Source organism: Dipodomys merriami, unplaced genomic scaffold (genome assembly GCF_024711535.1).
Source record: "Dipodomys merriami isolate MVZ:Mamm:240054 unplaced genomic scaffold, mDipMer1.0.p SCAF_19, whole genome shotgun sequence".
NCBI classification, from domain to species: Eukaryota; Metazoa; Chordata; class Mammalia; order Rodentia; family Heteromyidae; genus Dipodomys; species Dipodomys merriami.
In genome coordinates, this window is record NW_027203270.1 from 28,054,174 (window position 1) to 28,081,907 (window position 27,734).

General features: G+C 52.9%; 1 protein-coding gene across 1 annotated transcript; it reads right to left on the reverse strand.

Annotated features, from left to right (window-relative positions):
- Positions 1-165: 165 nt before the first annotated feature.
- On the reverse strand, positions 166-27,072 carry Thra (thyroid hormone receptor alpha). The gene is made up of 9 exons (XM_070028111.1): positions 26,845-27,072; positions 15,551-15,909; positions 12,979-13,046; positions 12,054-12,154; positions 8,875-9,022; positions 7,644-7,849; positions 5,706-5,852; positions 4,693-4,951; positions 166-3,626 (listed from the first exon to the last, which is right to left on the reverse strand). Exons 2-9 carry the CDS (start codon positions 15,601-15,603, stop codon positions 3,376-3,378), a joined length of 1,233 nt encoding a protein of 410 aa, XP_069884212.1. The 5' UTR covers positions 15,604-15,909; positions 26,845-27,072; the 3' UTR covers positions 166-3,375.
- Between the last annotated feature and the right edge of the window lie 662 nt (positions 27,073-27,734).

Consider the following 27,734-nt stretch of genomic DNA (forward strand, 5'->3'; position numbering starts at 1 on the left):
GAGGGGGGCATCTCTCCATCTGGTCAGCTTGTGGGGAGGGTACTCTGCCAACAGATGGGAGGAATATAGGGAAACAGCACACAAGTCTAAGGGGGGAGTGCCCAAGGGGGTTATTTTCATCATATATTTATTACATAAATATATAGTAAAATAGACGAGCAACAATTACCATAAAAATATCTTTCTTTAAAATCCTGACCCAAAACACAACGGGGTGAAAAATCGCACATAACAGACATACTGATTGTCAACGTGGGGCAGGAGTAGGAGCCCCTGCAAGTCACCCCTACCGGTCCCACCCCTCCCTGGGGAAGGGACCTACCTCCTTCCCTGTTTCTGGCCACAACCCTCCCTCCCCCCACCCCAGCACCAGCTTCTCATACATTCAGTAGCGCCTCTGGGCAGTGTCTCCCTCCCCCACCCAGGAGTTCCCAGGGCAGCAAGTACTGTCCCCCTTATGGACGGTGTCTGTGTCACGCGCCCTGCCCTCTCCCAGCCCTGCAGACCCACCCCCCCCAGGAAGGGGCAGGGGCTCCTCCTCCCCCACCCTCCCCAAGTCTGAGCAGGGAGGAGGCTGGATGAGGTATGTGTGTTATAAGTGATGGGAGGGGAAATACTGAGATGGAGAGGTGAGGCGGGTGGGGGTAGGGTAGTGGTCATGGCTCTGGCACCCCCTTGTCCTGGCCTGGCTCCCTCAACCTATTCCCAGCAGTCCATCCTCCCACCAATACTGCACCTGCTGCCTCACCCTGCCTGCCCTAGTGCCCCGGGCCAACACTGGGGGAGGCATGCTAAGCACCCACACCAAGGCCGTCCCCCCATTAGCACCAATGGCCCCCAGGAGAGGGCCCTGTCCCTCACTTCCACAGCAGGGACTGGGACAGCTGCCTCTAGAGCAGGTACGTGGCACTCCTGAGTCTCCCTGGCTCCTCCCCTACCACATGTACTCACTCAAACATTCACACAGAGAAACATATGCGCACGCACACACACACTCACACACACACATACACACCATGTCACCAAGAGGAGGGGGAGAAGCCAAAAGGGAGGGGGATCACAGCTCATATGACTGGGGAGGGAAGGGGGATTCCAAGTGCTTGTAAGAGAAGAGACCAAGTATATGGCTAAGAATGGGGCTGGATGGACAGAACCGGGTCTGTGGGAAGGGGAGAGACAGCAGGCAGGTCAGGAACTCCACTGGGCTCCCAGGCATAGAAGGAAGGTGTGACAGGATTTACCCATGGGACTGGAGGAATACAGGAACCAGTACCCCAGGAGAGAGAGAGAGAGAGAAAGAGAGACAGAGAGAGATGGCAGGAGGGAAGAGAAGGAGCAAAGGAAGGATAGAGACAAAAATAGTAGATAGTGCAGAAGGCCCAGGACCCCCAGAGGCACAGGGCAGGCATATGCACAGGTGACAGTGGATGCTCCTTCAGGCCCTCTACCCAGTGGGAACACCTGAACAGTGAGAGGACACTGCCCTGAGTGGCAGCACAGCGTTGCCTCTGTGGTGTGTGTGTGTGTGTGTGTGTGTGTGGTGTGTGTGTGTGTGTGTGTGTGTGTGTGTGTGTGTAGGGGGCTGTGGCAGGCTGAGGGTCAGAGTGGGGTGGCAGGCTTCCCCACTGCTTAAGACATTTTTGCCCCAATAGTGCAAAGCGCAGGAAGCCCTGGCACCCCTCGCTCACCCCCTGCCCCATTCCCCATGGCTTCCGGGGGGGCATCAATGTCCACCCATCCATCCCTGCCGACATGCAGCCCTGAGCCCAGGGCCCTCTGGTCTGTTCTGTCCCTCCTCCTTCCCTCCCTCTCACCCATGGAAGGGCCAAATCCCTCTCCTTCTCTCCCCTGAGAAGTAGGCTGTAGCCAACATGGGGAGGAAGAGGAGGAGGAGGAGGATGGTAGTTCCCCCAAAGTACAGACCAACAGAGCACTCCTTCCCAGAGGGCGGGAGGTGGCTCAAGCCAAAGTCCCTGAATTAGAGAGAAGGGAAAGGAGTCCCAGGGGCAAAAGGGCAGCCAGCCTGAAGAGCTTCAAAGAAAACAGGAGGAGCACTAACTGCCCCTCCTCTGGGGCTTCAACTAAGTGCCACTCATGGAAACATCCCCATTCTATACCCATCCACCTGAGTCTAGGTTGGATGCATTGAGTGGGGGTAGGGAACAAGGAGGGCAGAAGTCAGAGGGAGCTGAGAAGACAGACAGGAAACAGGGGAACAGTTCTACAGGAGTAGAGGCTCTGGGAGATGCTCACACACAACTCCCTCCCCCACCACAGCAGCATCTGGATTGTAGCTAATACTGCAGGATACGAGGAGGGAAGGAGCGTGGGCCACAGTTTTTCCTGTGTGGGTGCCAAGGTGCAAGAGGAGGGGGACCAGGAAGGCCCCTGGGGCTGGGCACTTGAAAGGGGAGCTGTGTGGGCAGCAGGGCAGGCTGGTGAGGGGCCAGCTGGCATCCAGCGTGAGAGGTAGATGGAACTCAGCGGGCACGAGTGGCAAAGGACAGAGGAAGTTCTAGGGTTAGGGGTGCCAAAGGGGCACAAGGGCGGGGGGCAAGGCAAGGGGGTGCCAGGACCCTGTTGTGTCAACTCACAGCTCTGATCGGCAGCCCTACCCTTGGGGGGTCTGCTGGGGGACATTTTTTTTTAAACTCTGATCTGGGGGGAGGAAGGGCAGCTCTCAAAGTGCATGGGGGTGGGAAGTGGGGTCCTTCCCCTCGGGCCAGCCTCAGCTAATAACTTAATATCATGTCTCTCTCTCTCTATTGCTCTCTCTCTATTTTTTTTCTTTTTCTTTTTTTCCTTATCCTCTGTCTAGTTTTTCTTCATTTTATCTTCTCCCCTTGCTTGGTTTCCAAAGTGCAGTTAGGATGACTTATTGTTTTTAGCCTCCAGGGGAGGAGCCAAGCCAAGGTGTCCTTTGCCATCCAGGCATCTGGGGAAATAGAGGCCCTTTGCCTGGAGGGGAAAACTAGGCCAAGGAACTGGGTTGGGGGCTCTCTTGTATATGTGTAGGGGGCTGAGTGGGGACATCTGCCCCCAACCCTCATTTCTCCTTTCCCTACAGTCAAGATGGCCTGTCCCTCTGTTCTCCCTTCCCCTACCTTCTTAGAGGATGGGGTTCTGGGAACTGCAAGACACGGGACCCAGCCTCCCATACTGTCCTCATAGCAAGTTCATTTGTTTTGCCCTGTCTCAGGGCTGTGGAGGTTCTGAGGGGGATCTGGGCAGTGCAGGGGTTATGTGGGAGCTGCATCTATCCAAGGATGGGAGGAAGGAGAGAAGAGGTGGGAGGTCTCTCTCAGTCCCCAGCTCTACCCCTTCTCTCCAGACTCCTCCCCACCAGCTCCGCACACCCTCTGGCCGCCTGAGGCTTTAGACTTCCTGATCCTCAAAGACCTCGAGGAAGAGTGGGGGGAAGAGTTCGGTGGGGCACTCGACTTTCATGTGGAGGAAGCGGCTGGCGTGGCAGGCCCCGATCATGCGGAGGTCAGTCACCTTCATCAGCAGCTTGGGCCAGAAGTGCGGAATGTTGTGTTTGCGGTGGTTCACGTAGTGCTCGAACGCCAGCAGGTACGCCTCCTGACTCTTCTCGATCTTGTCCACACACAGCAGGCCCGAGCGGTCTGTAGGGAGGAAGGCAGGATGAGTGAGTGGCAGAGGCATGGGAGAGACAATGGGTAAAATGCAGGGGAGGATACAAGAAAGGGACAAGGTGGTAGTCTGAGGCTAGGAGAGAATATGGGAAGAAAACAACACCAAGGGACCTGTATAGGGGTGACTCCCTTGCTGAGGATCAGATGGGGCACTGAAGAAACAGAGGGACTGGAGTAACACATAAAGAGGACAGAGGAACAGGAAGGTGGAGCCAAGAGGACTAGGGGAAAAACAAGTGCTGATGGTGGTCAGAGCGGTGGAGTAGAAATGGGGGTAGAGAGGGGATTGAGGGACAAAAGACAGGACTGAGAGACATAAGGGAAAGACAACAGAAAGTGGATAGGAACAAAGTAGGGCGTGTAAGTGACAGGATGAAGGACAAAGAGAAAGAATGGTCAGAGGCAGGATAAAGAACAAAGCAAGGACTGGGAGCTGGTGGCTCTATAATCCTAGCTACTTAGGAGCCTGAGATCTGAGGATCAAGGTTCAAAAAGCCAGCTTGGAGAGAAAGGTTTATGCAACTCTTATCTCCAGTTAACCATACACACACACACAAAGTGGAGTTGTGGCTCAAGTCATAGAGCACCAGCCTTGAATGGAAAAAGCTAAGTGGCTCAAGTGGGACAGACACTTGCTTTGAAGGAAAAAATCTATGGGATTGTGTCCAGGTCCTGAGTTCAAGCACCAGGACCAACCATCACTCACACACACACACACACACACACACACACACACACACACAAGCACCAGGACCAACCATCACACACACACACACACACACACACACACACACACACACACACACACACACCAACCCCCCCCCAAAAAAAACAGTGATAGACCCGAGGACCAGAGGTGGGGGTATGGTGGGCTGGGGTGGGGACTGGATGACAGCAGAGGATAGGACAGCTTGGAGGACACAGAGATAGCTGGGGGAGTATAGAGGATAAAGGAAGAGGGAGAACAACAAGCCTGGGGTCCAGCTAAGCTCCGGGCCCCCGAGGGCTTCTAGGCCCTCCCAGAACTAGCAGGTACCTGTTGACATTAGCAGCACAGCCTGCAGCAGAGCCACTTCCGTGTCATCCAGGTTAAAGGCAGAGAGTGACTTGCCCAGTTCAAAGATGGCATCAGAGACTACGCCCAGGCCACCATTCTTGAGCTGCTCCCGCTTGACGGCCATCTCCCCACTCAGTGTCAGGGTATCACTCTCGGGATCATAGCGGACGGCTGCCCGCAGGGACATGATCTCCATGCAGCACCCCTTCAGGAGGATGATCTGGTCTTCGCAAGGCAGCTGCAGGGCGGCAGGGCCACAAGACCACTCAGCATCCCTTCTCCTAGTAGGGAGCCTCCTCTACAGTTACCTTATGCTGGACCATGCCTGGGCTTTCACACTTAGGCCTAAGGAGGAGATCCCACTGTGCTATAGCCAACCCAATGCACACAAGATAATCGAGGCATAGGCTGGGGATGTGACTTAGTGGTAGAGTGCTTGCCTAGCATGCATGAAGCCCTGGGTTTGATTCCTCAGTGCCACATAGACAGAAAAAGCTGGAAGTAGCGCTGCGGCTCAGGTGGTAGAACTCTAGCCTTGAGCACAGGGAGGCTCAGGGACAGAGCCCAGGCCCTGAGTTCAAACCCCAGGATTGGCAAAAATAAATAAATAAATAAAAGATAATTGAGGTACAGGGGGATTTTAGGGAACTTGGTCAAGGCCTCAGAGCTAATAAGACAAGCTGTCTCATACTGTATTGTATTGTGCAAAATGAGGAAAATATTCAGGTTGCTTGGAGGTGAGATGGGTGTGTAGACTTGAGGGGAGAAGGGCTGGGAAGGTGGGCCCATGAAGCCAGCTGGCTCATATATTAGGCATCCCTACTATGTAAATGTGTATGTGTGTTCACCTATGAGTGTGTATTGGGTATGTTGATCTACAGAAATCATGCAGAGAACGTAAGGGGAGAACCTTAAGACTGGGTAACCTGGGGAATTGCCCTCCAGATTCCCTCCCACATACTGTCATGTCTTTCTTCCCATCAGCCACTCACCTCGGAGAACATGGGCAGTTTTTTGGCAAAGTCCACCACTCGGGTGATAGCCGGGGTGATGATCTTGGTAAACTCGCTGAAGGCCTCTAGGTCTACCTTGTCTCCGTCCGGCATGGAGACAATGGGTGACTGGCCAATGTCATCAGGCTAGAGGGAGAGATGGGGGTCAGCTGGGGCGCAGACCCCTTTGGACCTCTCACTGAGGCTCCCTGCCCACCAGGGGGAGCTCCAAGGCAGCTTGGGGAAGAAATGTTGGGCAGGACGGGGCAGGACAGCTGTGTCTCAGCCCTGAGGTTTTTCCTTCAACCTTGGGGCAGAGGATAGACCAGAGCAAATGCCCTAACTCTGCTAATAATAATGGTAAGAGTGGTAGTAGCTGTAGTAGAATAATAATTATATGACTGAAAATATGTAGCCAAGTATTAGGCTGTATGTTCTATAGATTTTATCCCATTTTAACCCCTTCCTGAATACTATAAAGAAGGTAAAATTGTCACCATTTCACAGTCCAGGAAACTGAGGACAAGTGAAACTAAGGAATAAGGTCAAAGTCACATGACTTGTTCTTGCCTGGTATTATTGCCCAGGCAATAATAATAATCCTAGCTACTCAAGGGGGCTGAGATCTGAGATTGAGGTTCAAAGTCAGCCTAGGAAGGAAAGTATGTAAAACTCATCTCCAATTAATCACCAAAAAACAAACGAACAAAAACAAAAACAAAAAAATGGAAGTAGAGCTATGGCTCAATTGGTAGAGTGCTAGCCTTGAACACAAAAGCTCAGGGATGCTGGGCGCCAGTGTCTCACGCTTGTAATCCTAGCTACTCAGGAGGCTGAGATCTGAGGATCACGCTTCAAAGCCAGCCCAGGCAGGAAAGTCCGTGAGACTCTTATCTCCAATAAACCACTAGAAAACCGCAAGTGGCGCTGTGGCTCAAGCGGTAGAGCGCTTGCCTTGAACTGAGGAGTACAGGGACATGGCCCGAGCCCAGAGATAAAGCCCCACGACTGACCCAAAAAAAAAAAAAAAAAAAAAAAAGCTCAGGGATAGCACCCAGGCCCTGAGTTCAAGCCCACGACTGACAAAAAAAAGCCAACCCAGAGTTCAAGGTCCTGAGTTTAAGCCCTAGTACAGGCACAAAAATAAAGAACCAAGAGAATGCCAAGCACAGTAGTATGCATTCAACAAATGTTTGCTCTTCATGATGTTGCCATCTTGATTCTTGACATTTTTCCTTTAAAGCAAAGATCAATCCTAATATATAGAAATGAACATTTTTATCCAGGTGCCAGTGGCTCACACCTGAAATCCTAGCTATTCAGGAGGCTGAGATCTGAGGATCGCAGTTCAAAGCCAGCCCAGGCAGGAAAGTCTGTGAGACTCTTATCTCCAATTAACCACCAGAAAACCGGAAGTGGCACTGTGGCTCAGGTGGTAGAGCGCTCACCTTGAGCTGAAGAGCTTAGAGACAGCGCCCAGGCCTGGAGTTCAAGACCCACAACTGACAAAACAAAACAAAACAAAAAAAGACCCATGGTCGACAAAAAAATAACATAAAGAAAGAACCAAGAGCCACAGTTGTCCATCTCTTCCCAAAAGGATCATCCACTTGGCAGTCAGTTTACCAGTCCTGATACAATGCCTGAGACCCAGCAGGCACCCAAAAAATACTGTTACATGACTGTGTCCTCATGGTCCCTTCCTTGTCACTATGGGCAAGAAAAGAAGGAGGGATCCTCACAGTCTGATGAGGAAGGCAAGGCCCTGTACTTACAGAGGATCCTCTTGGCTGACAGAGGTAGAACCCAGACAGCAATGACATACACAGGTGTACAAAATCTGTACTGCCAAGGTGTGGGGAGTATAGGTTCTGAGTTGGATTAAACCAAGGAAGCTTCCTACAGAAGGCAAGCTTCCTTATGCCCTTGTTTCCTTACCAGAAATTTCCGCCTCTGCTTCCAATGGCTGCCCTGGGCATTGGTGCTGCGATGGGCCTCTGTGGCAACATGGATCAGATCCCACTCCTCAGGAGTGGGCTCTGGTCGCTGCTGCAATGACCGGATCATCTCCTCTTTCCGCCTCCGCTCCCGGTTCTGCTCAATCAGTTTGCGCTTGGCCACTCGCTTGGAGTCATCTAAAACCACTGTTGGTAGAGAGATATAGGAGTCTTGGCTTGGTACACTCCCTCTCCTCTCCACAGTCCTGTCAGAAACTACTACAAGAGTAGTTTCTGTCTGTGCAGCCTAGTACACAGATTGGGGACACAGGGCCAGAGAGATGAAGCAACTTCCCAAGTCAACTAACAGTTGAATGTCATAACTTGAACCATATCTAATCACTGGGACCACATTCAACTCCAATTCAGAGGACTAGTATCTTTCTTTCTTTCTTTTTCTTTCTTTCTTTTTCTTTCTTTCTCTCTTTCTTTCCTTCCTTCCCTCTTTCTTTCTTTTCTATCTCCTTCCTTCCTTCCTTCCTTCCTTCCTTCCTTCCTTCCTTCCTTCCTTCCTTCCTTCCTTCCTTCCTTCCTCTCCCTCCCTCCCCCCCTCTCTTTCTTTTTGCCAATCCTGGGGCTTGAACTCAGGGCCTGGGCCTTAAGCTTCTTTTGTTCAAGGCTAGCACTCTACCAGTTGAGCCACAGCGCCCTTTCCAGCTTTTTCTGTTTATGTGGTAGTGAGGAATTGAAACAAAGGGCTTCATGCATGCTAGGCAAGCACTCTACCACTAAGCCACATTCCCAGCCCAGGACTAGTATATTCTGGTCTAATATAGTACAGTAACAATGGTTGCCACCCAATCCAAAACCAATGAAAGACAGACATTTCCTTTACCCAGAAGTGGAGTACCTTTCCTGGGAGTCAGAATCATATGAATCAGGCCGGGTTGAATACTTAAGAGTTTTTCACTCAACTCTGTCTCTCAACTCCGTCTCTAAGGCCCTCAGACATTCCCAGCACTGAGGCCATGTGCAAGGGCCAGAGAAATCCTGTTTCCCTTGAGATGAGGGTATCTGGGACTAAGATGCCCAAATGTTTCACCATCAGCCTGACCTGAACTGACTGTTCCTCTGCCTCGAGGATACCCTGGAAGAAAGCTGTCACCCCTGACCTCTGCGCACCCCCCCCGCCCCTGCCCCAGCCTGGTTCTAACCCCACCATTGTCCCTTACAGTCCATGGCCATGCCCACGGCGATGCACTTTTTGAAGCGGCACAGCTGGCACTGATTGCGAGTGATCTTGTCAATGACACAGCAGCTGTCATATTTGCAGGAATAGGTGGGATGGAGGTTCTTCTGGATTGTGCGGCGAAAGAAGCCCTGGGGTTGGAGGGGAGATGAAGCAGGTTCTAACTGTGATTTCTCCCTCCTGAATCAACCACACAGTTCACGGGGAAGGGTGGGAGGGAGGTGAGATCAGCAAGGACACCTGGCTCCCTCCTGAGCCTGCTGCCAAATGATCCCTAGGCTAGGCCAAAGGATCTGAGAAACACATGCCCTCAGCCCCCAGGTTGCTCAAGTAAAAGAAATAAGAATGGTGGCTGGGCCGGGCGCTGGTGGCTCACGCCTGTAACCCTAGCTATTCAGGAGGCTGAGATCTGAGGATCATGGTTTAAAGCCAGCCCAAGCAGTAAAGTCTGTGAGATTCTTATCTCCAATAAACCACTAGAAAACCGGAAGTAGCACTGTGGCTCAAGTGGTAGAACACTCGCCTTGAGCTGAAGAACGCAGGGACAGCGCCCAAGCCCAGAGTTCAAGCCCCACAACCGACCAAAGAAAAAGAAAAAAAAGAAAAAGAAGGGTGGTTGGTCATCGGTGGCTCATGCCTGTAATCCTAGCTATCAGGACGCTGACATCTGAGACTAAGGTTCAAAGCCAGCCCGGGCAAGAAAATCCATGAGTCTCTAATAAACAACTCAGAAACAGCCAGTTATGGCACTGTGGCTCAAGTGGTGGAGTACTAGCCTTGAGCACAAAGAGGCTCAGGGCCCTGAGTTCAAGCTTGAGGACCAGTCCAAAAAAAAAGAGGAAGAAAGAAAAGAAAGAATTGTGATTATAATGGGGAACATTGGGCCTGGGGGTAGTATGAGGTGCTTCAAGGAATGAAGGCTTTGGAAATCTAATTATCTTATTTTCCATCATGCTAAATGACTTGAAAATCAGCACTGATCTCAAATCCAGGACTTTCACTCAGTACCTCATGCTCTCTCTTGGCTTTTTTGCTCAATGATGGCTTTGTACCAGTTGAGCCATGCCTCTATTCCCAGCTTTTGTTGTTGTTGTTGTTTGTTTATTGGAGATAAGAGTCTCTAAGTTTTGTCTGCCTAGGCTGACTTTGTTCCACAGTTCTCAAATCTCAGTCCTGAGACTGATTATATATGTTGTCTATTGCCCATGTAGGTGGAATTCATGAAATAGGAGGATCAAAAGACAAGAAAAGCATTGGGTTTGAACTCTAGTAGCTTGCAAAGAAATTTTTCATTTCTTTTCTTTTTTCTTTTTATCAGTCGTGAGTTTTGAACTCTGGGCCTGGGCACCGTCCCTGAGCTCTTCAACTCAAGACAAGTGCTCTACCACTTGAGCCACAGCACTACTTCCAGTTTTCTGGTGGTTAATTGGAGATAAGTCTCATGGACTTTCCTGCCAAGGCTAGCTTTGAACCATGATCCTCAGATCTCAGCCTCCTGAATAGCTAGGATTTCAGGCGTGCGCCACTGGCACCTGATCTTTGCTTTAAAGGAAAAATGTCAAGAATCAAGATGGCAGCATCATGAAGAGCAAACATTTGTTGAATGCATACTATTGTGCTTGGCACTCTTTCTCTCATGCATCATTATATTTAACCCTAATGACAATCCCAGGAGGTAGAAACTGTTACTGTGTCTATTTTGCAGACTAGGAAATGGAAGTTTGGAGAACTTAATACAATTTTCCCCCAGTCAGCTGACTAAATGGGCATCAGAGCCAGAGGTAGTCCTTAAGTAAAAGACACCAGGGCCTGTGCTCTCAGATTTTTGGGGTGTATTAAAATCACCTAGCACACCTACCCAAGATACAGACTCCTGGGCCCATTCCAGCCCTACTAATTCAAACTATCTAGAGTTGGAGCCAAGATTTTCAGCCTCCTGAGTAGCTAGGATTACAGGTGTGAGCCACTGTTTCTTGAAGTTTATATTTTCAGGAGACAGTGAGACCAGAAAAACTTTGTAGACTGAAACTGAAAACAAAACTGAATTAAGCCTGTCCAAGTCCTTGTCCTCTCTATCCAGGGAAAACTGGTTACCTTCTTCTGAGCCAGCACAGCACCATATTTATCAAGTGCTTGTGTGCCTTGCATTGTTTTAAGCAGTTTGTGTTAATTATCTCATTTACTTCTCTGAACAATCCTTAGGAAACAGGTACTATAGTTATCCCCAGTTTATAGAGAAAGAAACAGAGGCTCAGAGAGGCTAGGCAATTTTCTGACAAGTGGCAGAACAGAGATGAGGAATGGGTGAATGAATGGAGAAGAGAAGAAAAATGATAGAACAGGTGGGCTTTTGTTTTCATGTTGTATGTTGGTGTTTTTGTTTTTGTTTTTGTCGGTTGCAGGGCCTGAGCTCAGGGCCTGGGCACTGTCCCTCAGCTCTTCAGCTCAAGGCTAGCTCTCTACCACTTGAGCCACAGCACCACTTCTGGCTTTTTCTGCTTATGTGGTGCTGAGGAATGGAACCCAGGGCCTCATGCATGCGAGGCAAGCACTCTACGACTGAGTAACCTTCCCAGCCCATGGTGTTTTTGTTTTTTAATGTATCAATAGGAGAGCTCAAACTCAGGGCCTGGTGCTGCCTCTTTCCTTTTTCACTGAAGTCTGGCTGAGTGCTCTACCACTGGAGCCACAGTTCTACTTTTGGCTTTTTTGGTGGTTAATTGAAGATAAGTGTCTCATAGACTTTTTTTTTTTTTTGGGTCCGGTCGTGGGGCCTGAACTCTGGGCCTGGGCACTGTCCCTCAGCTCTTCAGCTCAAGGCTAGCGCTCTACCACTTCAGCCACAGCGCCACTTCTGGCTTTTTTCTTTTTGCTTATATGGTGCTGGGGAATCGAACCCAGGGCCTCAGGCATGCAAGGCAAGCGCTCTACCACTGAGCCACCTTCCCAGCCCCTCTCATAGACTTTTTGTGCTTGGGCTGGCTTTGAACCTTGATCCTCAGATCTTAGCCTTCTGAGTAGCTAGGATGACAGGAATGAGCTACTAGCTCATGGATTAGGTTACATATTTATAGTTTGTCTGTCATGCCAGATGCCAAGGGACTCAAAGGGAATGAGAAGGGGACGGGAGGTGGTGGAGGGGAGGGGAAGGCTTGTCCATACCTTGCAGCCCTCACAAGTGATACAGCGGTAGTGATAACCGGTTGCCTTGTCTCCACACACGACACACTGCTCGTCTTTGTCCAGGTAACTAGGGATATACCCTGAGAGGGAGGGAGGAAAGGGTGGAGACGGTGGGTATGGCGAGGAGCCCAGCAGAGAGGCTCCTATACTTTCCCCAACCCCAATTTTTCCTTTCTGGCCCATTTCCTAGCCCAGTCTTGCTGAAGGGGACTTTGTTCCAGGTAGAAAGTTAGGATCCTAGAGACACATTGGTGGTAATCTTGTCCATCTAATATAACAAATCTCAGTGGGGTTTTGCCCCCCCCACCATGGGTTTTTCTGAGGCAAGAGTCTCTCTATGTAGCCTACACTGGCCTTGAACTCCCAAAATCCTCCTGCCTTAAGCCTCTTAAATGCTGGGATTACAGGCATGTACTACCATACTCAGTAAATCTGTACTTTTGACTACCCACCCAGAATTTCTTTTTTTTCTTCTTCTTTTTTCTTCCTTCCCCTCTCTAAGTTGGGTTCTTACTATGTTGCTCAGGCTAGCCTTAATTAAACTCTTGTATTAAAATGATCTTTCTGAACAGCCTCTTCCTGAGTAGCTGGGACTACTTAGTGTTTTTACTTATTTATTGTTTCTTGCTTTGTCTAAAGGGCAGAGGATGGCAAAGAGAAGAACAAGCAGTCTATACCCTCAGTTCCTCAGCACAGGCCCTGATTCTGGTGGGGCCTTAGGTGAGGAGGTAATTCATGAGAGAACAAAAGAGGCATTTCCTGATCTAATCCCTCCACAAAGACTACTCTCATCCCCAGGCTCTCCCTGGGAGCACAAGAGGTACCAATCAGAACCCAGAGGAGACCCAGGATGGTCTGTGGGCTTAGAGGTAGGGAGAAGGAACACACACATAGCTAGACTCACCTGACATGCTGGTTTTCAGGGAACATTGGCCGTTCTTTCTTTTTCGCTTTCCATCTGGTGACCTGGCACTGGATAGGGGCAAAGTGGGTAGGATCACACAGCAAGTCTTTGGAGAATCCCTTCTCACCTAAGGGGCATCTACATCCCCTAGGTTCATCTCCCTCCATCTTTATGTCCTTATTCCACCTGCCACCCTCCAACTAAGAAAGCTTAGAAGAGTCTGGCTATCTGGTAGCTGCAGGGAAGAGATAAGGGGCTTGACTAGGGGCAACAGCATGTTCTAGGGCCTAAGCACATACACATACATTGTTCTAAGGCTCCAACATCTATAACACATAAATACATACATATGCTTCTACATATACAGATATACCTACACATACACATAAGCATATAACACCGCAGACCTTAAGCACCCATAATCCATGGCACATCCATATATTTAAGCCTTCAACAGATGACAAATAGGCTGGAAGAATCCTCAGAATATTCTTAAAAGCTATGTAACCTTTAAAACACCACACACACACACACACACACACACACACACACACACAACACACGCTCAACATGACACCCACGCATAAGAATAACTATGCAGCCTTCCGTTTCAACCCAAGTATGGTAATAAGCCCTAAATTTGCATATGTATGCAACTTTCAGGGCATTCTCAAATATGTTTTATGACCTCTAGGATATTCCCTGTGCATTCTATAATACTCTGGACAGGCACCTAATGACACCCCTTCCTCCTACTAGTGTGAGCATGTTACCTGATTTCTAGTACAAGCTAAATAACCCACAGTAAAGACAACACTAGCATCATCCTCTATTTAGCAAAGCAGCAAATGCAACCGCCACTCCAGCCTGGTGACACCATGCTCTAGCATTGGAGCCAGAACAAGAATCCTGAACCCCTCTATGCAAGGTATTCTTAGCCACCCCCAGACACTGCACATGTATGTTACCAGGTTCTCCACATACATGTTACATAACCTCAGCACACGCAGGTTACATAAGCCCTCTTCACACATGCAGGGATTGTATAACCTTCCACGCCACACCCATTTTGCGCGTGGCATGTTGCAGGGCCCCTCCTCCTGGAGCCAGATGCAGCTCCCAACATACTGACACAGTGACCTTGGCCAGGGTCACAGTCACAGAAGGCCCTGTGCTCCACTCCCCCTGGGAATTTGCCCGTCTGGTTCGTACCAGGCTGGAGGGTCAGACCTCCTGCTTGCCTTCTAGAGGGGTGAGTTGGGGAGAACTTGGGCTATCTAGGCTCAGTGAAGCTGGCATCTTAGCCATGACCAGATTTGAATCCTCTGGGTGCAGTCCCACGGACAACCACGAGGTGGCACATGGATAGGGGGAGGGGAAGCGTTGGGGGAGGGGGCAACAGTCCTAGGGGACTGGGAACCTGCATTCCCGCCCATTGTTGAAGCCTTAAGGGTAGTCTTTCTCAGAGCCACAGAAGTCTCAGCAGGGAAGTACAAAAAAGATACAAGTGACAGCTATACCAGGGTGGCAGGCTGGATTGTCCTCATAGTCTCCTGAGGTCTAAAGCTTTGGGGGAAGGGGCTTATCCAGGGCCCTTACCTATACAATTAGGAGCCCCATCTACTTTCTCTACGCTTCCCTCAATACACCCCAGGGAACCAGTCTTGGGCCCCAGGGTTTTGCCTGGCCAAGCCTCTGGCCTCCTGGCTCAGGATCTGATCTCCTAGGCAACAGCCAGCCACACTGCTCCCCAGAGTACCCCCACCCCCACTCCTTCTCTGGCCATAGGCACAGGCTGTACCCAGCTCCCGGGATACTATGCCAACTGGGACAGAGCTCTGTGCCACTTGGAGCTGATGGGAGAGGCAAAGACCCTCTGGACTGCTCGAGGGCAGGGCAGGGCAGAGCAGAGCATAGGTAACATCCCGACTTGTGTGTGCAGGACTGACGCCTCACCCACGTGTAAGCAAAACCTTCATGGCTGGTATGCACTTCCACTTCCTGGGAGGAGCCCCAGGACAGTGCCCGCCCTTGACCAAGAACAAGGAAGAGCTTATAGGACTTCCAGTCGATTCCAAATATAAGTATGGGTTATGACAAATAGTTATTGGTGCCAGTGTACTGAAATGTCATGTTACATGCACCAAGGCTTGTGGTCAATGCACTTGTTTGTGGTCAGAGGGTAAAAGGGCTGGTAGGGAGAGGAAAAAAATGGTAAGGTCCCTTGGATCACACATGCTGAGGAGAGGATGGCAATGACAAAGGGGGACAATCAGGGCACTCGGAATTGTCCAGCACCGTCAAGGAAGTGGCTATGCGCCTGCTGCCTGTAATTACTCTGTTCCGTATCACTTCTTCCTTCAAAATGGGTATCTTTCAATCCAAGTGCCTAATTCTCTGTGACATCTGAACATGTCATCTTCTGGATCAAGGTAGGCAGCAGGCCTGCTGGCCTCCCATCCATCTCCAGAGGTGTTTAAAAGGCAGTACTTAAAAGGGAATTCAGTTCTTTAGCCCAAGCAGGCACCCTTGCTGTTAGGAGTTGACATTACCAGCTTGCCAGATTGATTACCTGTTCTCCTCTGGGTCTGACCCACACTCCACCTTGCTTGGCTTCTGTTCCATTCACTTCAATTCCATCCAGGATGCCCTCCAGCACGCCAAGAGACTGGGGTGGGCACACTGGCCCCCCCGGCACACCCACAGGCCACCCCCCCACTACCCAGGTCCTAGGGCACAGCACCCATGGTACCCCCCTCAGCACTTGGCCTTTCACACCATGCCCTGCTCCCCAAGGGGGGGGCGGGCAGGTGGTGGGAGGGGCCAGGGAGTGGCAGGTAGGAGAGCTGGGGGGCGGGCTGGATCTGCTTGGGAGGTCCTGGGTTAGGTGGTTGGGAGGTAACTTCGAAGTCTTGTCCTGTTGAGAGATCCCTGTAGAGACAAGAGAGAGGCGGGGTAAGAAGGGTAGGTGTAGGCTAGGGCTATTAAAGGGGCTGGGAAATAGGGCTTAGTGGTAGAGTGCTTGCCTAGCATGCTTGAAGCCCTGGGTTTGATTCCTCAGTACCATATAAACAGAAAAAACCAGAAGTGGCGTTATGGCTCTAGTGGTAGAGTGCTAGCTTTGAGCAAAAGAAGCTCAGGGACAGTGCCCAGGCCCTGAGTTCAAGCCTCAGGACTGGCCAAAAAGAAAAAAATTAAGAAGGGTGGGTTCAATTCCTTTGGTAGCAACATTTGGGGTTTCCAGGGCCCATAACAAGATGGCATGGGGGACAGGCACAGGAGAGGACCATAATAACTTTATGTTGCAGGTTAAGACTGGAATGCCACATCCCATGCCCCAGACAGGGGAAGGATGGAGGGAAAGAATGAGGTCATCCATGTGGCAGGTAACAAGTCTCAATACTAGCATTCAAATGCCTAGCTCTTAATGAGTTGTCTATTAAACATTAGCTATTGTTACCACCCTCTAACCAAGTTTTCCTTAGATTGCTCAGTAATATGGGGTTAATAGACAAGCAGTTCCCAGTACAGGCATGGGGTACCCACAAAGGCAGGGTGGGAAATTGCATGCAACGATTGTGAATGCCCACATTAGAGACACACTGAAAACAATGAGGATTGGCCTCCCGTGTGGCCAGCCCAGGATCAGTCCCATAACTTCTGTCTCTGAGAGTCCTGTGTTTCCTATACAAATCCCATTGTCCAGTTTGAGGATGAGATTTAGTTGGCTAGGCTAAACTACCAGTCACCGGAATAGCAAGAGAACAGGAAAGGAAACTAACAAGGTGACCAAATAGCTAAAACATGCCTTCCACAGCGGGCAGCAGGACTTTGCAGGTGCAGAAACTGAGTCTCAGAAAGCTCGAAGTTCACACTCAAAGTTCACAAAGCCAGAATGGTTCAGGGATTACAACCTCATAGCCTGGTTCTTAGGCCAGTGTTGTCCTGTTACCTGGAGCCAAACAATGCCAGCTTGGGCCCACCATCCCTCTACATTCCACCTCCAGCCCAAGGCTGCAGACTCATGGGGTACTGTCTGCAGGCACACAGGCAGGTGCAGGCAGATGGGAGGGGGACAAAGGGTGCAGTTCCAAACACACAACCTTGATCACATGATTGCTGTACCAGAGATCTCACCCTGGGCCCCCTGGCCCCACCTCCAGGAACTGATAAGGAGCTTGGGTAAGGGGAGGGGGCTGAGATAAGGCAGGGCATTGGGCAGGGCCAGGCAGCAGGACAGGGCCTCTGCACCTAGGCAAGCCCCTGGGGTGGGGAATATGGGAGGAGCATAGAAAAACTGGCCCATACTGCCTGTGGCACCCCTCAGGCCTCAGCTGGGCACTGGGGTGGGGGTGAGGGCTGGATGGGAAACTGGTGGGGGGGAACAACGAGTGTGGGGCGCCTTAGTCCAGGGAGCCTTCGAGAAAGTAGGTCAAGTTTTTCTTGGCTTGTGGAGAAATTCCTGTTATAAATTTATAATGGCGTAGCCAGCCCTAAGGGGTGGAGGTGGGGAAAGAGAAGGAGTGGGTGGGGATGCCCAGGGCTGGGCACTGAGGCCCTCTGCTCTCAGCCAGGACAGAGGGACAGAGGGACAGGGGTCAGGGGCACTTAGGGGGTTGGGATGGACAATAGAAGCGATTCTGTTCCCCCTTCTATCTGTACCCAGCAAGACTTCCATTTGGTCTGTCTGTGTGTGTCTGAATGTCTCCCCCCGCCTCTGGGTCTGGGTGTCTCCCTGTCTCCCCCTAGTCTGTGCCTCGGTGCTTGGCACACCCTGGCTGCGGTGCTGCCCCCGCCTGTCTCCTGCCCGCCTGGCACACTGCCACCACTTGTTTACAGAAGCTGGAAAAATCCACTCGCCAGCCGGAGGCCCAAGTGCCCCCGGGGAGGGGAGGAGGCAGACCCAGGAGTGGGCATAGTGAAAGAGAGGGGGCAGTCCTAAGGAACAGGCCCTGGGGGCAGGCAAAAAGGCCCAGGGTGTGGAGGAATGGGTATTAGCAGCTGTAGGCCAGGCCTGGCAGGGAACCCCAGTGGCAGTCACTGGCATGGGCAGCTCCTGCCCCCAGGCCATAGCTCTGGGGGAACTCCCCCCCCACTACTGCCACCACTTGCTACAGGGCAGACCTGGGGCAATGCCAACCTAAGCCACCCTGTTTATTTCCCCTTCCCAGCCCGGCCTTAACTCCAAATGTGTCTGGGCACTGCCAGGGGCTTGCACGTGCCCACTGGGGGAGGGGCAGGGTCTTTTCTGCCCCATCTCTCCACTGAGCTCAATGTATCCTGGTGCCTGTCGGTGTAACCCAGACTACAGTTAGTCCCTGGCAATGGGCAGAGGACCAACGTGCTGCCCTTGCTACCTAGGGCACTCTTGTCTGGCATCTAGCAAGAGACTAGAACCTCTGGAGACTTCTTGAAGCCTCTCCAGAGATGTACCTAGGCCTCTGAAGCAACACTGTCCAGGCAGAGGTCCCAGCATGCAGAGAGGCACAAACCATGTGAGCTGTGTTAGCTGTGAGCAGAGAAAGGTCATCAGCCAAGGGGAGAGAGGTAGGGATACCCACCCCGCAGGGCAGCCTGTCTCCCTTCCTCCAGGAGTCCAGCTTAATATTCTTAAGCTCCCTGGCACGTGCCTTGTAGTGGCAGAGGTTCAGCCCCAAAGAGGCAGAAGAGGGTAGAGTTCTGGGGCTCTGAAACTCTTCCAGACAGCAGGGCAGCAAGACCCACCTGTCGGCTGGCCTGGCCACCCACTCCCTGTTTGTCAGATAAGAACTGCCGGGTGGCAGTGTGGGCAAGGTGCCCGCCAAGGGGGAAGCATTTCATTAAGCTTAAGTGCTTCTGCAATGAGGGGTACCGGGATGAGAAGCCAATGCGGCATCCACAGGCACTAGGCCAAGTTCCCACTGCCGTCTGTCCCACACTGCAGTCCTGTGGATCCAAGGGACACTCCCCAAGGACTCCTGGGGCTGCCACTAGGGACTCTCTGTCCCCTCCCCCCCACAAAAAAAAATCTGGCTTCAAACACTACACACAGACACATACAGACACACATACACACATACAGACACAGACACACAGACACAGACACACAGACACATAGACACACACACACGCGCGCGCGCGCGCGCACACACACACACACACACACACACACACACACACACACACACACACACACACACACACACACACAGCTCTCCTTAGTATCTGTGCTTGGCTTTGGCCCCACCTTTCTGGGGCCTCTGAACTTTGTCCCTAGTGCGTTGAAGAAAACTCAGCCCTCCTTGTCAACCATAGAAAGAGGTACACTATACCATGGGGAGGAGGGCTGTGCAAAGGGGAGGAAGATGAGGAAGAGAAAGGCAAAGGGGTGGCAGAGGGAAAGCAGTATGTGTGTGAGATAGGATGAGAAAGAACAAAGACAGGGCAGGGATGAGGGTAGAGCTGGGGATGTCAAGGAAGTAGGAGGAAAGAAAGAAAGGAGAGAATGAGAAGGGGGATGGGAGAAGAAGAACGGGGGATATGGAAGGAAGACTGAAAAAGGGGAGGAGAGACAGATGAAGGAGGGGAGACAAAGAGAGAAAGGTAACAAAGAAAGATGAGAGAGAGAGAGTGTGTGTGTGTGCATGTGTGCGTGTGCCTGTGTGTGTGTGCATGTGTGTGGTGGGGTGCTTCTGCCCTGCCTAAGTCCCACCCTTTGGAGGCTGGGGGAGGGGAAGAAGTAGGAATGGTTACCACGGTGACAGCTGGTTCTTGGTGGCCTGGCATGTGGGCTATTAATAGTGCTGTGGGTAGGTTCACACCTCTCTCTCCCCTTCCCCTCTGCCTGCTGCTAGGGTGGGGGGCGATCCCTTCCCCACCAACAACCTACTCCCAATCACACAGCATCGATATCCTGACTCCCTACCACAGTACCAACCAAGAAGAGCAAAATGTTAAAGGAGACCAGGCAGCCGCTAGAGCCCAAACACACATGGGCATGCACAGGCAAACAGGCATCTGTGTGTAGACGTGCCCAGTGCCAACATGAGCCTGTGAGCAGCCACCAACCCACCAGTCCCCCTTGCAAGCCTGTGGCCAGAAGAGGATCTGCCACAGTAACACATGCCCCATGCCGAGGGGTGGATGCCTCCTCAGGGCTGGGACCGACTCTTCCTTTGCCCACAACGCCCCTCCCCAGCTCCCAGTTCTATTCTCAGGTATGGATTGGGCAGGGCTGCCCCACCCAACTCTCTGCTATCCTGTGCCAGGAAAGAGAGAGTGAAGGCGGGAAGGCAAGGCACTACTTGGCAGGTGTGATGTGGCAGAGACTTGGGCACAGCTTGGCAGGCATGGGGGTGGAGTGGGGAGGGAGGCAGTATCCCTTGGTAAGGCTCTTGCTGGGGTCCCAGAAGGTGGGATTCAGGAGTCCAGAAGTCAGATCCTCTACTTCACTGGAGGCTAGGGAATGAGAGATGGGGGTGGAGGATGGGCCTAAGGGGGAGACTGGTTACTTAAACAAAGGCTCCTCCTTGCACCCCCTCCCAAAGAATCTAACAGGAAACTCTCCCCTGCAGGTCAGAGACAGAAAGACATAAACAGCAGCCCAGGCTTGGGCCAGATGCCCAGTACTAAGATCAAAGACTAGCTTCCCACCCCACTCCCCTATAACCTCACTCACCTGCTTCTAGTCTAGGCCTCTCTAGTCTAGGCCAGCTCCATCAGGTGGGCACTTAGGATTTAGGTCTGGGGGGGGGGGTGTCCCTTCCCCTGGTCATGTCCAGACTCTACACCCACTGATGGATAACTATGCCTATACCTATGCTCCAGAGCTCAGCTCTTCTGCCCCAATTCCCTTCAGGAATGGAGATGGGAGTTACAAGGAGCCCATAGGGCAGCATTAGCAGCACCCCTAAGCTGGGCAAGGCACATTCTCCCCACCCTCCCCCCAGCAGCCAGTGGGTAATTGGAGCTGGGAGCTGGGAGCTGGGGCAGCTGAATGCTGGAGGCTTGAAAGTCACGGGGCCAAGGCGCTTGCTGCAGATGGCATCATGGGTACAAGGCTTGGGGGACTCCCTCTGCACCCTCCCCATCTAAGGCAGGAAAAGTCCTGCACCCCGGGGGCACATTGCCTAGGAAGGAAAGGAATGGTGGAGGGGAAAAGAAAGAAGGCAGGGATGTTCTCCCAGGCACCCTAGGGAGGCAAAAGCTAGCCCCCACCCAGGCAGAACTGGCAGAGGCAGAGGGAGGGAGAGAGAAGAAGAGAGAGAGACAGAGGGGAGAGAGGGAGGAGGGACTAGGAAAGGAGGGACAAAGGGAGGGGAAAGAGGAGGAAGATTGAGAAGGGTGTGTTGGTGTGCATGTGTGAAAAGAGGGAGAGAGGGAGAGAGGGAGAGAGAGAACGTGCAAGCAAATGCAGCTGAGTCTCCGGCACACACCATGGACACGTGCAGACGCACGCGCGTGAGCACACACACACACACACACACACACACACACACACACACACACACACCCGCATGCGCAGAGCTCTGGTTCTGTTCAAGGAGATATTCAGAGCCCTCCCCAGCCCACACACACTCTCACATGGATACATGGAAGCGTGCACAACACACCCACTCACTGATGTGTACAAAAATGCTGATAGCCACCAAAGCTGTCCCCTCCCCCTTCCCATGTCTGGTAAAAGAGAAAATGAAACAGGCAGCCAAGGGCTCTGGGAGCCAAGAGCCCATCTCCCTTAGAAGACAGAGAAAAGAGGAAGAAGAAGAGGTGAAGGAGAAGGTGGGCTGGGTGCCTGGTCCAATCACAACTGCTCTTTGCCACTTCTGGTGAAGTGTGGCTGTGCCTTTGGCACTTACTTGTAACCCCCATCTCTTCCAGCCCCTACTCCTCAAGCTCAGTGCCCATCCCCAAAGCAAAGAAACAAGGAAAGCATTCCTGGGCACAGTAACACCCATTTTGCTCCTCTTGTCCGCTTCAGAACTTCCAACTCTTCCCTCTAAACCAAGGGGTGTTAGTAGCCCAGTTTTGGCCTGCCAAGTGACACTAAGGTGAAGCCACATGTGCCCCCCACTGCACACTAGCCTAAGATGTGTGTGGGCCTGCAGCCTGAGGTGTGTGTGCCAGCCCTGGGAGGGGAGGTCCCACAGGTACTGTTTACCACGCCAGGCAACAACATGGAATGAACTACCTCAGGTGAGTCCCCCCCCAGCCGCTGTCTCCTTCTCTCTTATAGCAGAGCTAGGGGTCAAACTCAGTGCCTCATATATGCTGGGCAAGCATTCTACCACTGAGTTACTCCCTGCGGTGCCCCCCCTCCCCGCCCCAACCATCTTACATTCTTATCCTCACCCTCCATGGAGCAGATAACACAAACTTGGGCCCAGTTCCACCAGTGGTGAATGGCAAAAACTCAGCCCCTCAACTCCCAGCCTGTGTCACCTCTGCCTCCCCCAAGCACACCTCTGTAGCTATGAGACTGGAATTGAGATTGGGTTCCACTCCAAAGATTGCAGTCACCCCACCAAGGGGCATCGCCCATAGTCCTTGCATCACCTTGAAGGGCAGGCACTGAACAAAGAGGTTTGGGGTAACCTAGGGAAGACCCAGGCTCTCCAGGTGCCATGCCTACTACACTCAGTGTCTCGGTTACTCTGCCACTACCCTTCACACTAATACCCCGATCTGAGCAGAGGAGGGGAATCTGGCATCTGTGAGGCAGGCCAAGGTCCCAGTTGATGGTAGTACATGGGTGACATGCTAGCTCTCACCCCGTGCACACACCCCCACCCCCAGGAAAGAGTAAGGCCTCTTTCCTGAGTCTCTCATTGTGTAAGGGACAGAGCTGGGGAGAGGGGATTTTTTTTTTTTTTTGTTATCTCTCTTGCTGCCAGCACTCAGACTTGTCCCAAAAGAGATGCAGTGGTGCCAGGACATGTACCCTTATCTGGGGAGGTGTGTCCTAGGATAAGATGCCAAGGGCTCCTTTTAGGCTAAAAAGTGAGGGTTAGAGAACCGATTCTAGCTTGTAACAATAAGTAGGAGAGGGAGAGATGACCTGAGTGGTGAGGAGGCTGGAGAATGGAGACTCCCTGTCCCCTACCAAGTCTTAATGACCATTGCTGCGATATCTCTACCTAGCTTCTCCAAGAAATCCAGGTGACCCACAACCTCCAGGCTTCTACAGTCACCATAGCAGCTTCATACACATAGCTTGGTACAAACTAGGTACTTTTCAGAGCATCTTATATATCTGAAATACCTCTCAACATGGACAGATAAATGAGGTAGATATTAATTAATATCCCTAGTTTATACATAAGGCAAGAGGGAAATTGTCTTTTCAAGGTCACCCAGCCAACAGGAGGAAGAGCTGGGACTCCAACTCAGACAGTCTAGCTCCAAAACCATGCCTGCTCTTTACCTTGACAGCACAGAGAGAGAGAGAGAGAGAGAGAGAGAGAGAGAGAGAGAGAGAGAGAGAGAGAGAGAGAGAGAGAGATCGGACTATGTGTGGCAAGCCTCAGTTTTCCCTTCTGTAGCAGCCCATGGATGCTCTACAGTAGAATCCTTACCAGTGTGTCTCATCATCCAAGTAGGCCAAAGCCAGAGGGAGTCTGGCTAGAAATGCTCCATACCCAGCCACTGGGCTTTGGGTCTTCTGTCCCAGTGGCCTCTGCTTAAATTCCCTCTGTGAAAGAGTTGCCCTTTCCACCCTTACTTGTATGTGAGGGATTCTCCTTTAACCTCATAAACAGTCTGAGCAGTTGTACCCTCAGAGCCAGGCCTAAAAGCTGGGCAAGGAGGACACAGCTGTTGGGCATCTTTGAGGTGGGTCTCAGCTGCCAGGGGTGTGGAGAAAGGCCATTGTAAGTCCTGCTGTGGACCCAGCCAATTCCCGCCACTGCCCAATGGGGTCATGCTTTTCCCACTTAGGTCAGTGTAGGGGGAGGAGCTGCAGCCTTTACACCCATGGCTCCCACAGAACTGGTGTCCCCTGGCTGGGTGTGCCAGCCTGAGGGATCAGCATGCGGAGTAGCTGACACCCCTGGTCTCCCCCATCCCAGCCCCCAAACTTGTTGGCCAGCCTCAGCTGCAGCACTAAGGAAGCGTAGGATGTCCTGAGCAGCCAACTGAAACCCTCCCACCCCCCACCCCAACCTCCGGCTGACCCCAGAGGCGGGGCGGGCGGGCGGGACAGAAGGCCAGAGTTTGAGCATTAACAACTGGAAAAGTATGAAGAACATTGCTGCCAGTTCCCATCTCTGTGAGACAAGCGGCTGTGGCAGAAACAGAGACAAGGGGCAGGGTGAGAGAAAGAGAGTTACAGACTGGCAGAGAAATAAGGAGGGAGGGAGGGAGGATCAGACACCCCAAGACAAAGCAACAGAGAGAGACAAGAGTTAGAAATTCCTAGTCAAAAATACACATCACTCACACAGACACTGGCCGGCATACAGCCTCTGAAGGAAAGTTTCCAAGTTTGGACAGGAGGGGAAAGGTGGGAAAAGGGGTTGACCTCAGGGTGGGAGGCAGACCTTCAGCTGGGGGCAATTAAGGGGACCCAGGAAAGGCTCAAGCCAGGTCCCCACTTTGGCTTTTAGGGTAGGAAGGAGAAAACCCAGCTGCTCCCTAGGAGCCAGCCTTTCCCGACACCCCTCCCCCAGCAGCCACGACAATCCCAGCTGCTGGAAGTCACTGGACGCTGCTTCAGGCCCATGGCTGGCCGCTCTGGAGCCCCCCTTGCACCCATTTTGCTCTTGGTCTTCTGTCTTCTCTCCTTCCCCCAAAAAAACCCCTCATCTATTGCTATGCACTGGCTGAGCTTAGAAGACAGAGAAGCTGGAAGGAAAAGTCGATGATTGTGTGTGTGTGTGTGTGTGTGTGTATCTAGGTGTGTGGCTAATTGTTCTGGTTGCAATGTGTGTACCTAGGGTTGTCTAGACACTACAAGAGTGGACTTTTGACTGTGTGGACTCATGTCTTGTGCATGTGTCCTGCACACAAGTCTGTGGGACTGTGCACAAATGAGTGCACCTGAGTTCCTGCAGTCAATCAACTAACAGGTGTTTACAGAGCACACCCTGTTCTAGGCTCTGGGTGGAATCCAGAGGTCTTCTAGTCATTCTCCTGGGCTTCAAAGAGCTTGCCATCGAGTAATCGGGCGGTATGACAAGCCACAGTGATTGAGAATGTGTTCCTGAGAACATTCACTTTGCACTATTATGCAGAAGTGTTTTCATACAGATGAATTTGATTTTTCTCGAGAGTAGAGGTTTTATTGTCTACAGGACCTCAGAACTCCATGGTAAGAGTCCTGGAAAATACTTGTTGCTAGGTTGTATACACATGTATTGATGTGTTCACTGAGTGACAGCGACGGTCATGGCAGGCGATGGTGACTGAGTGACTGGGCATATGTGAGCACGTGTGTGCCTGCCAGTGACAGGGTCTTTTGTAATTGTGAGGCTATGTGCAATTGCTCTGTGTGCACGCATGCATGCATGCATGCATGCATGCATGAGATAGTGACTTTCTCTGTGTGGGTGACAGTGACTCCTCCTTGCTCCTGTGTGTGACAGCATCTCCGTGTGACCCTGTGCGTGGGTATGTGCATGGGTTGGTCTCCCTGCTCTTGGTCTCTCGTGGGTGTGTCCCACTCCTTTGAGCTCCACCATGCAGCGGCAGCCTGCCTTTTTCCCTTGTCCCCATGTGGGTGTGTCCAACAGCTCCTGTCCTTGAGTCTGCCTGGGTGTCCCTGGGTATGCATGTGGCTGTGTGGGCATATCTGTGTCTGCATGTCACCTTTGCTTCCCCCTTCATCTTGGACAATGGCCCCCTTCATCCCCTCCCCCTCCTGGGGCCAGAGCCAGCATTGAGGGGCAGGCTCCAATGGCACTGGCTTTCCTTCTGTATGCAGCACCCCCCCCCCCCAGCCCCTGGAATGGGTGGCTGTCTCCATTGCTTCTGACATCTTCCCAGGCCTTCCTTTCACACTGGACAAGGGAGGGCCCTAGACAGAGAAGGGGCACCAGAGACACGTTGCAAAGGGAGGGGAAAAAAGGAAGGGAGGGGGCACGCACAACACAGGTCCGTTCCCTCCTCTCTTCTCCAACCATGCCAGCCAGTTAACTCCCCTAATCATCTTGGGACCATCAAGCAAGCACACCCCCCACCATTACACACACACACACACACACACACACACACACACACACACACACACACACACACACACACACACACACTTTCCCCCCCACCCTATCCGCCGCGTTTTTGCAATTAGGAGTGTTGCAACCGAAGAGCCATGCTCCCTGGGGTGGGGTGAGGGGAGGGGGCCTTCTCCCCCGCCCCCCCCCCCCCCGCCGTCCAAGCAAGCCCCCTTCCACCACCGCACTTACACTGCCCTCCGCAGCTGGAGAGGCAGGTTTGCAAAGGCCACTCGGTCTTCGAGGCTAGGGGTGGGGGCCGGGTGTGTGTGTAGGGGGGGGGCAGGCCTCCGGCGCACCGTAAACAAACCGCGGCGCGGCGGGCGGGGGAGCCTCGGCCCCGGGGGCCCCGGGGGCCCCGGGCCGGGGAATGCGCAGCAGACCGGCCGGACAGACGCCGGGCGGGCCCTCGAGGGGGAGGCCCGGACGCCATCTCCGCTTGCGAACCCAGGGGGCCCCCCGACCGCCTAGCACCACCTCCCTTCCCCATGGGCGTTAAGTTGCAAGCTCCCGGGCTATGACAGGGTCACCCGGGCGCCGGGAAAGGCGACGGTTGGCAGCGGGAACCCCCGGGGTACCCCCAGCTTCGCCGGCCAAGCTGGCGGTGGAGACCCGCGGCTTTGCATAATCAATCGCGAGGTATTTGCATATTAATGCCCCCTCGCTCCCTCCTCCTTACCTCGGCGTGGTGCGCTGGACCGGGGCTGGGTGAACGACTGCGGGGGTCCTAGCGCCCCGAGCCGGGGGCGTCCATGGGGGGCCGGTGGGGCCCGGGCCGCCCGCCTCCAGCGCCCGGGTGTGAGTGCGAGTGAGCGCGGGGGGGGGCGGGGGGCGAGTGTGGCGGCCCCGCGGCTCCTCCGGCAGAGGCGGCGGCCGCTCTGGCTCCTCCCTCCCCCGCCCCGCTCCGCTCCGCTCCGGCTGGGGCTCGGGCTCGGCGCGCCCGGCCCGGCTCGCGGCTGCTCCCTGCAGGCCGCCGCGCCGCCGCCGCCGCCGCCGCCGCCGCCGCCGCCGCCGCCGGCCTCCGCCCCCCGCCCTCCCGGCCCCCGCCCCCCGCCGCTCCCCGGGACCCCGGCCAGCAGCCCCGGCCGCCCCTCGATCGCGCCGGCTCCTGGCTCCGGTCGGACTCGCCCTCCCCACTCCAGGCCGGAGTGGTGTACTTGGTGACACGTTTTGAAAAGGATATCATTTTTTTTTTTTAAAAAGCAAAAGCTTTGGAAGAATTGGAGGGTTTTCGGGCTTGCGCCCCGGAGTGGGAAGGAAGTATGGGGGAGCCCGTCTCCACCAAGACTGGCCAGATGGCCCCAAATACCCAACCGCTTGGAGGTGCAGCGGGTTTTGTGTGTATCTCCCGCCCCCTCCCCCCGTGTTCGGGTCCCTTCGCTCCCCGTAAACTCCCCGTGTGACCTTGAGCAAATCACTACCGCCGCCAGGGGTAAAGCTTCCTCCAGCTTAAGCTGCGAGGGGTGGGGTGGGCAGGTGACTTGGGAAGTCCTCTGAACGACAGCCCTGTGTTTTTAATCCTCCATGTTACCCTCGCCCCCTTACTCCTCACAATACTGGGTCCACTGC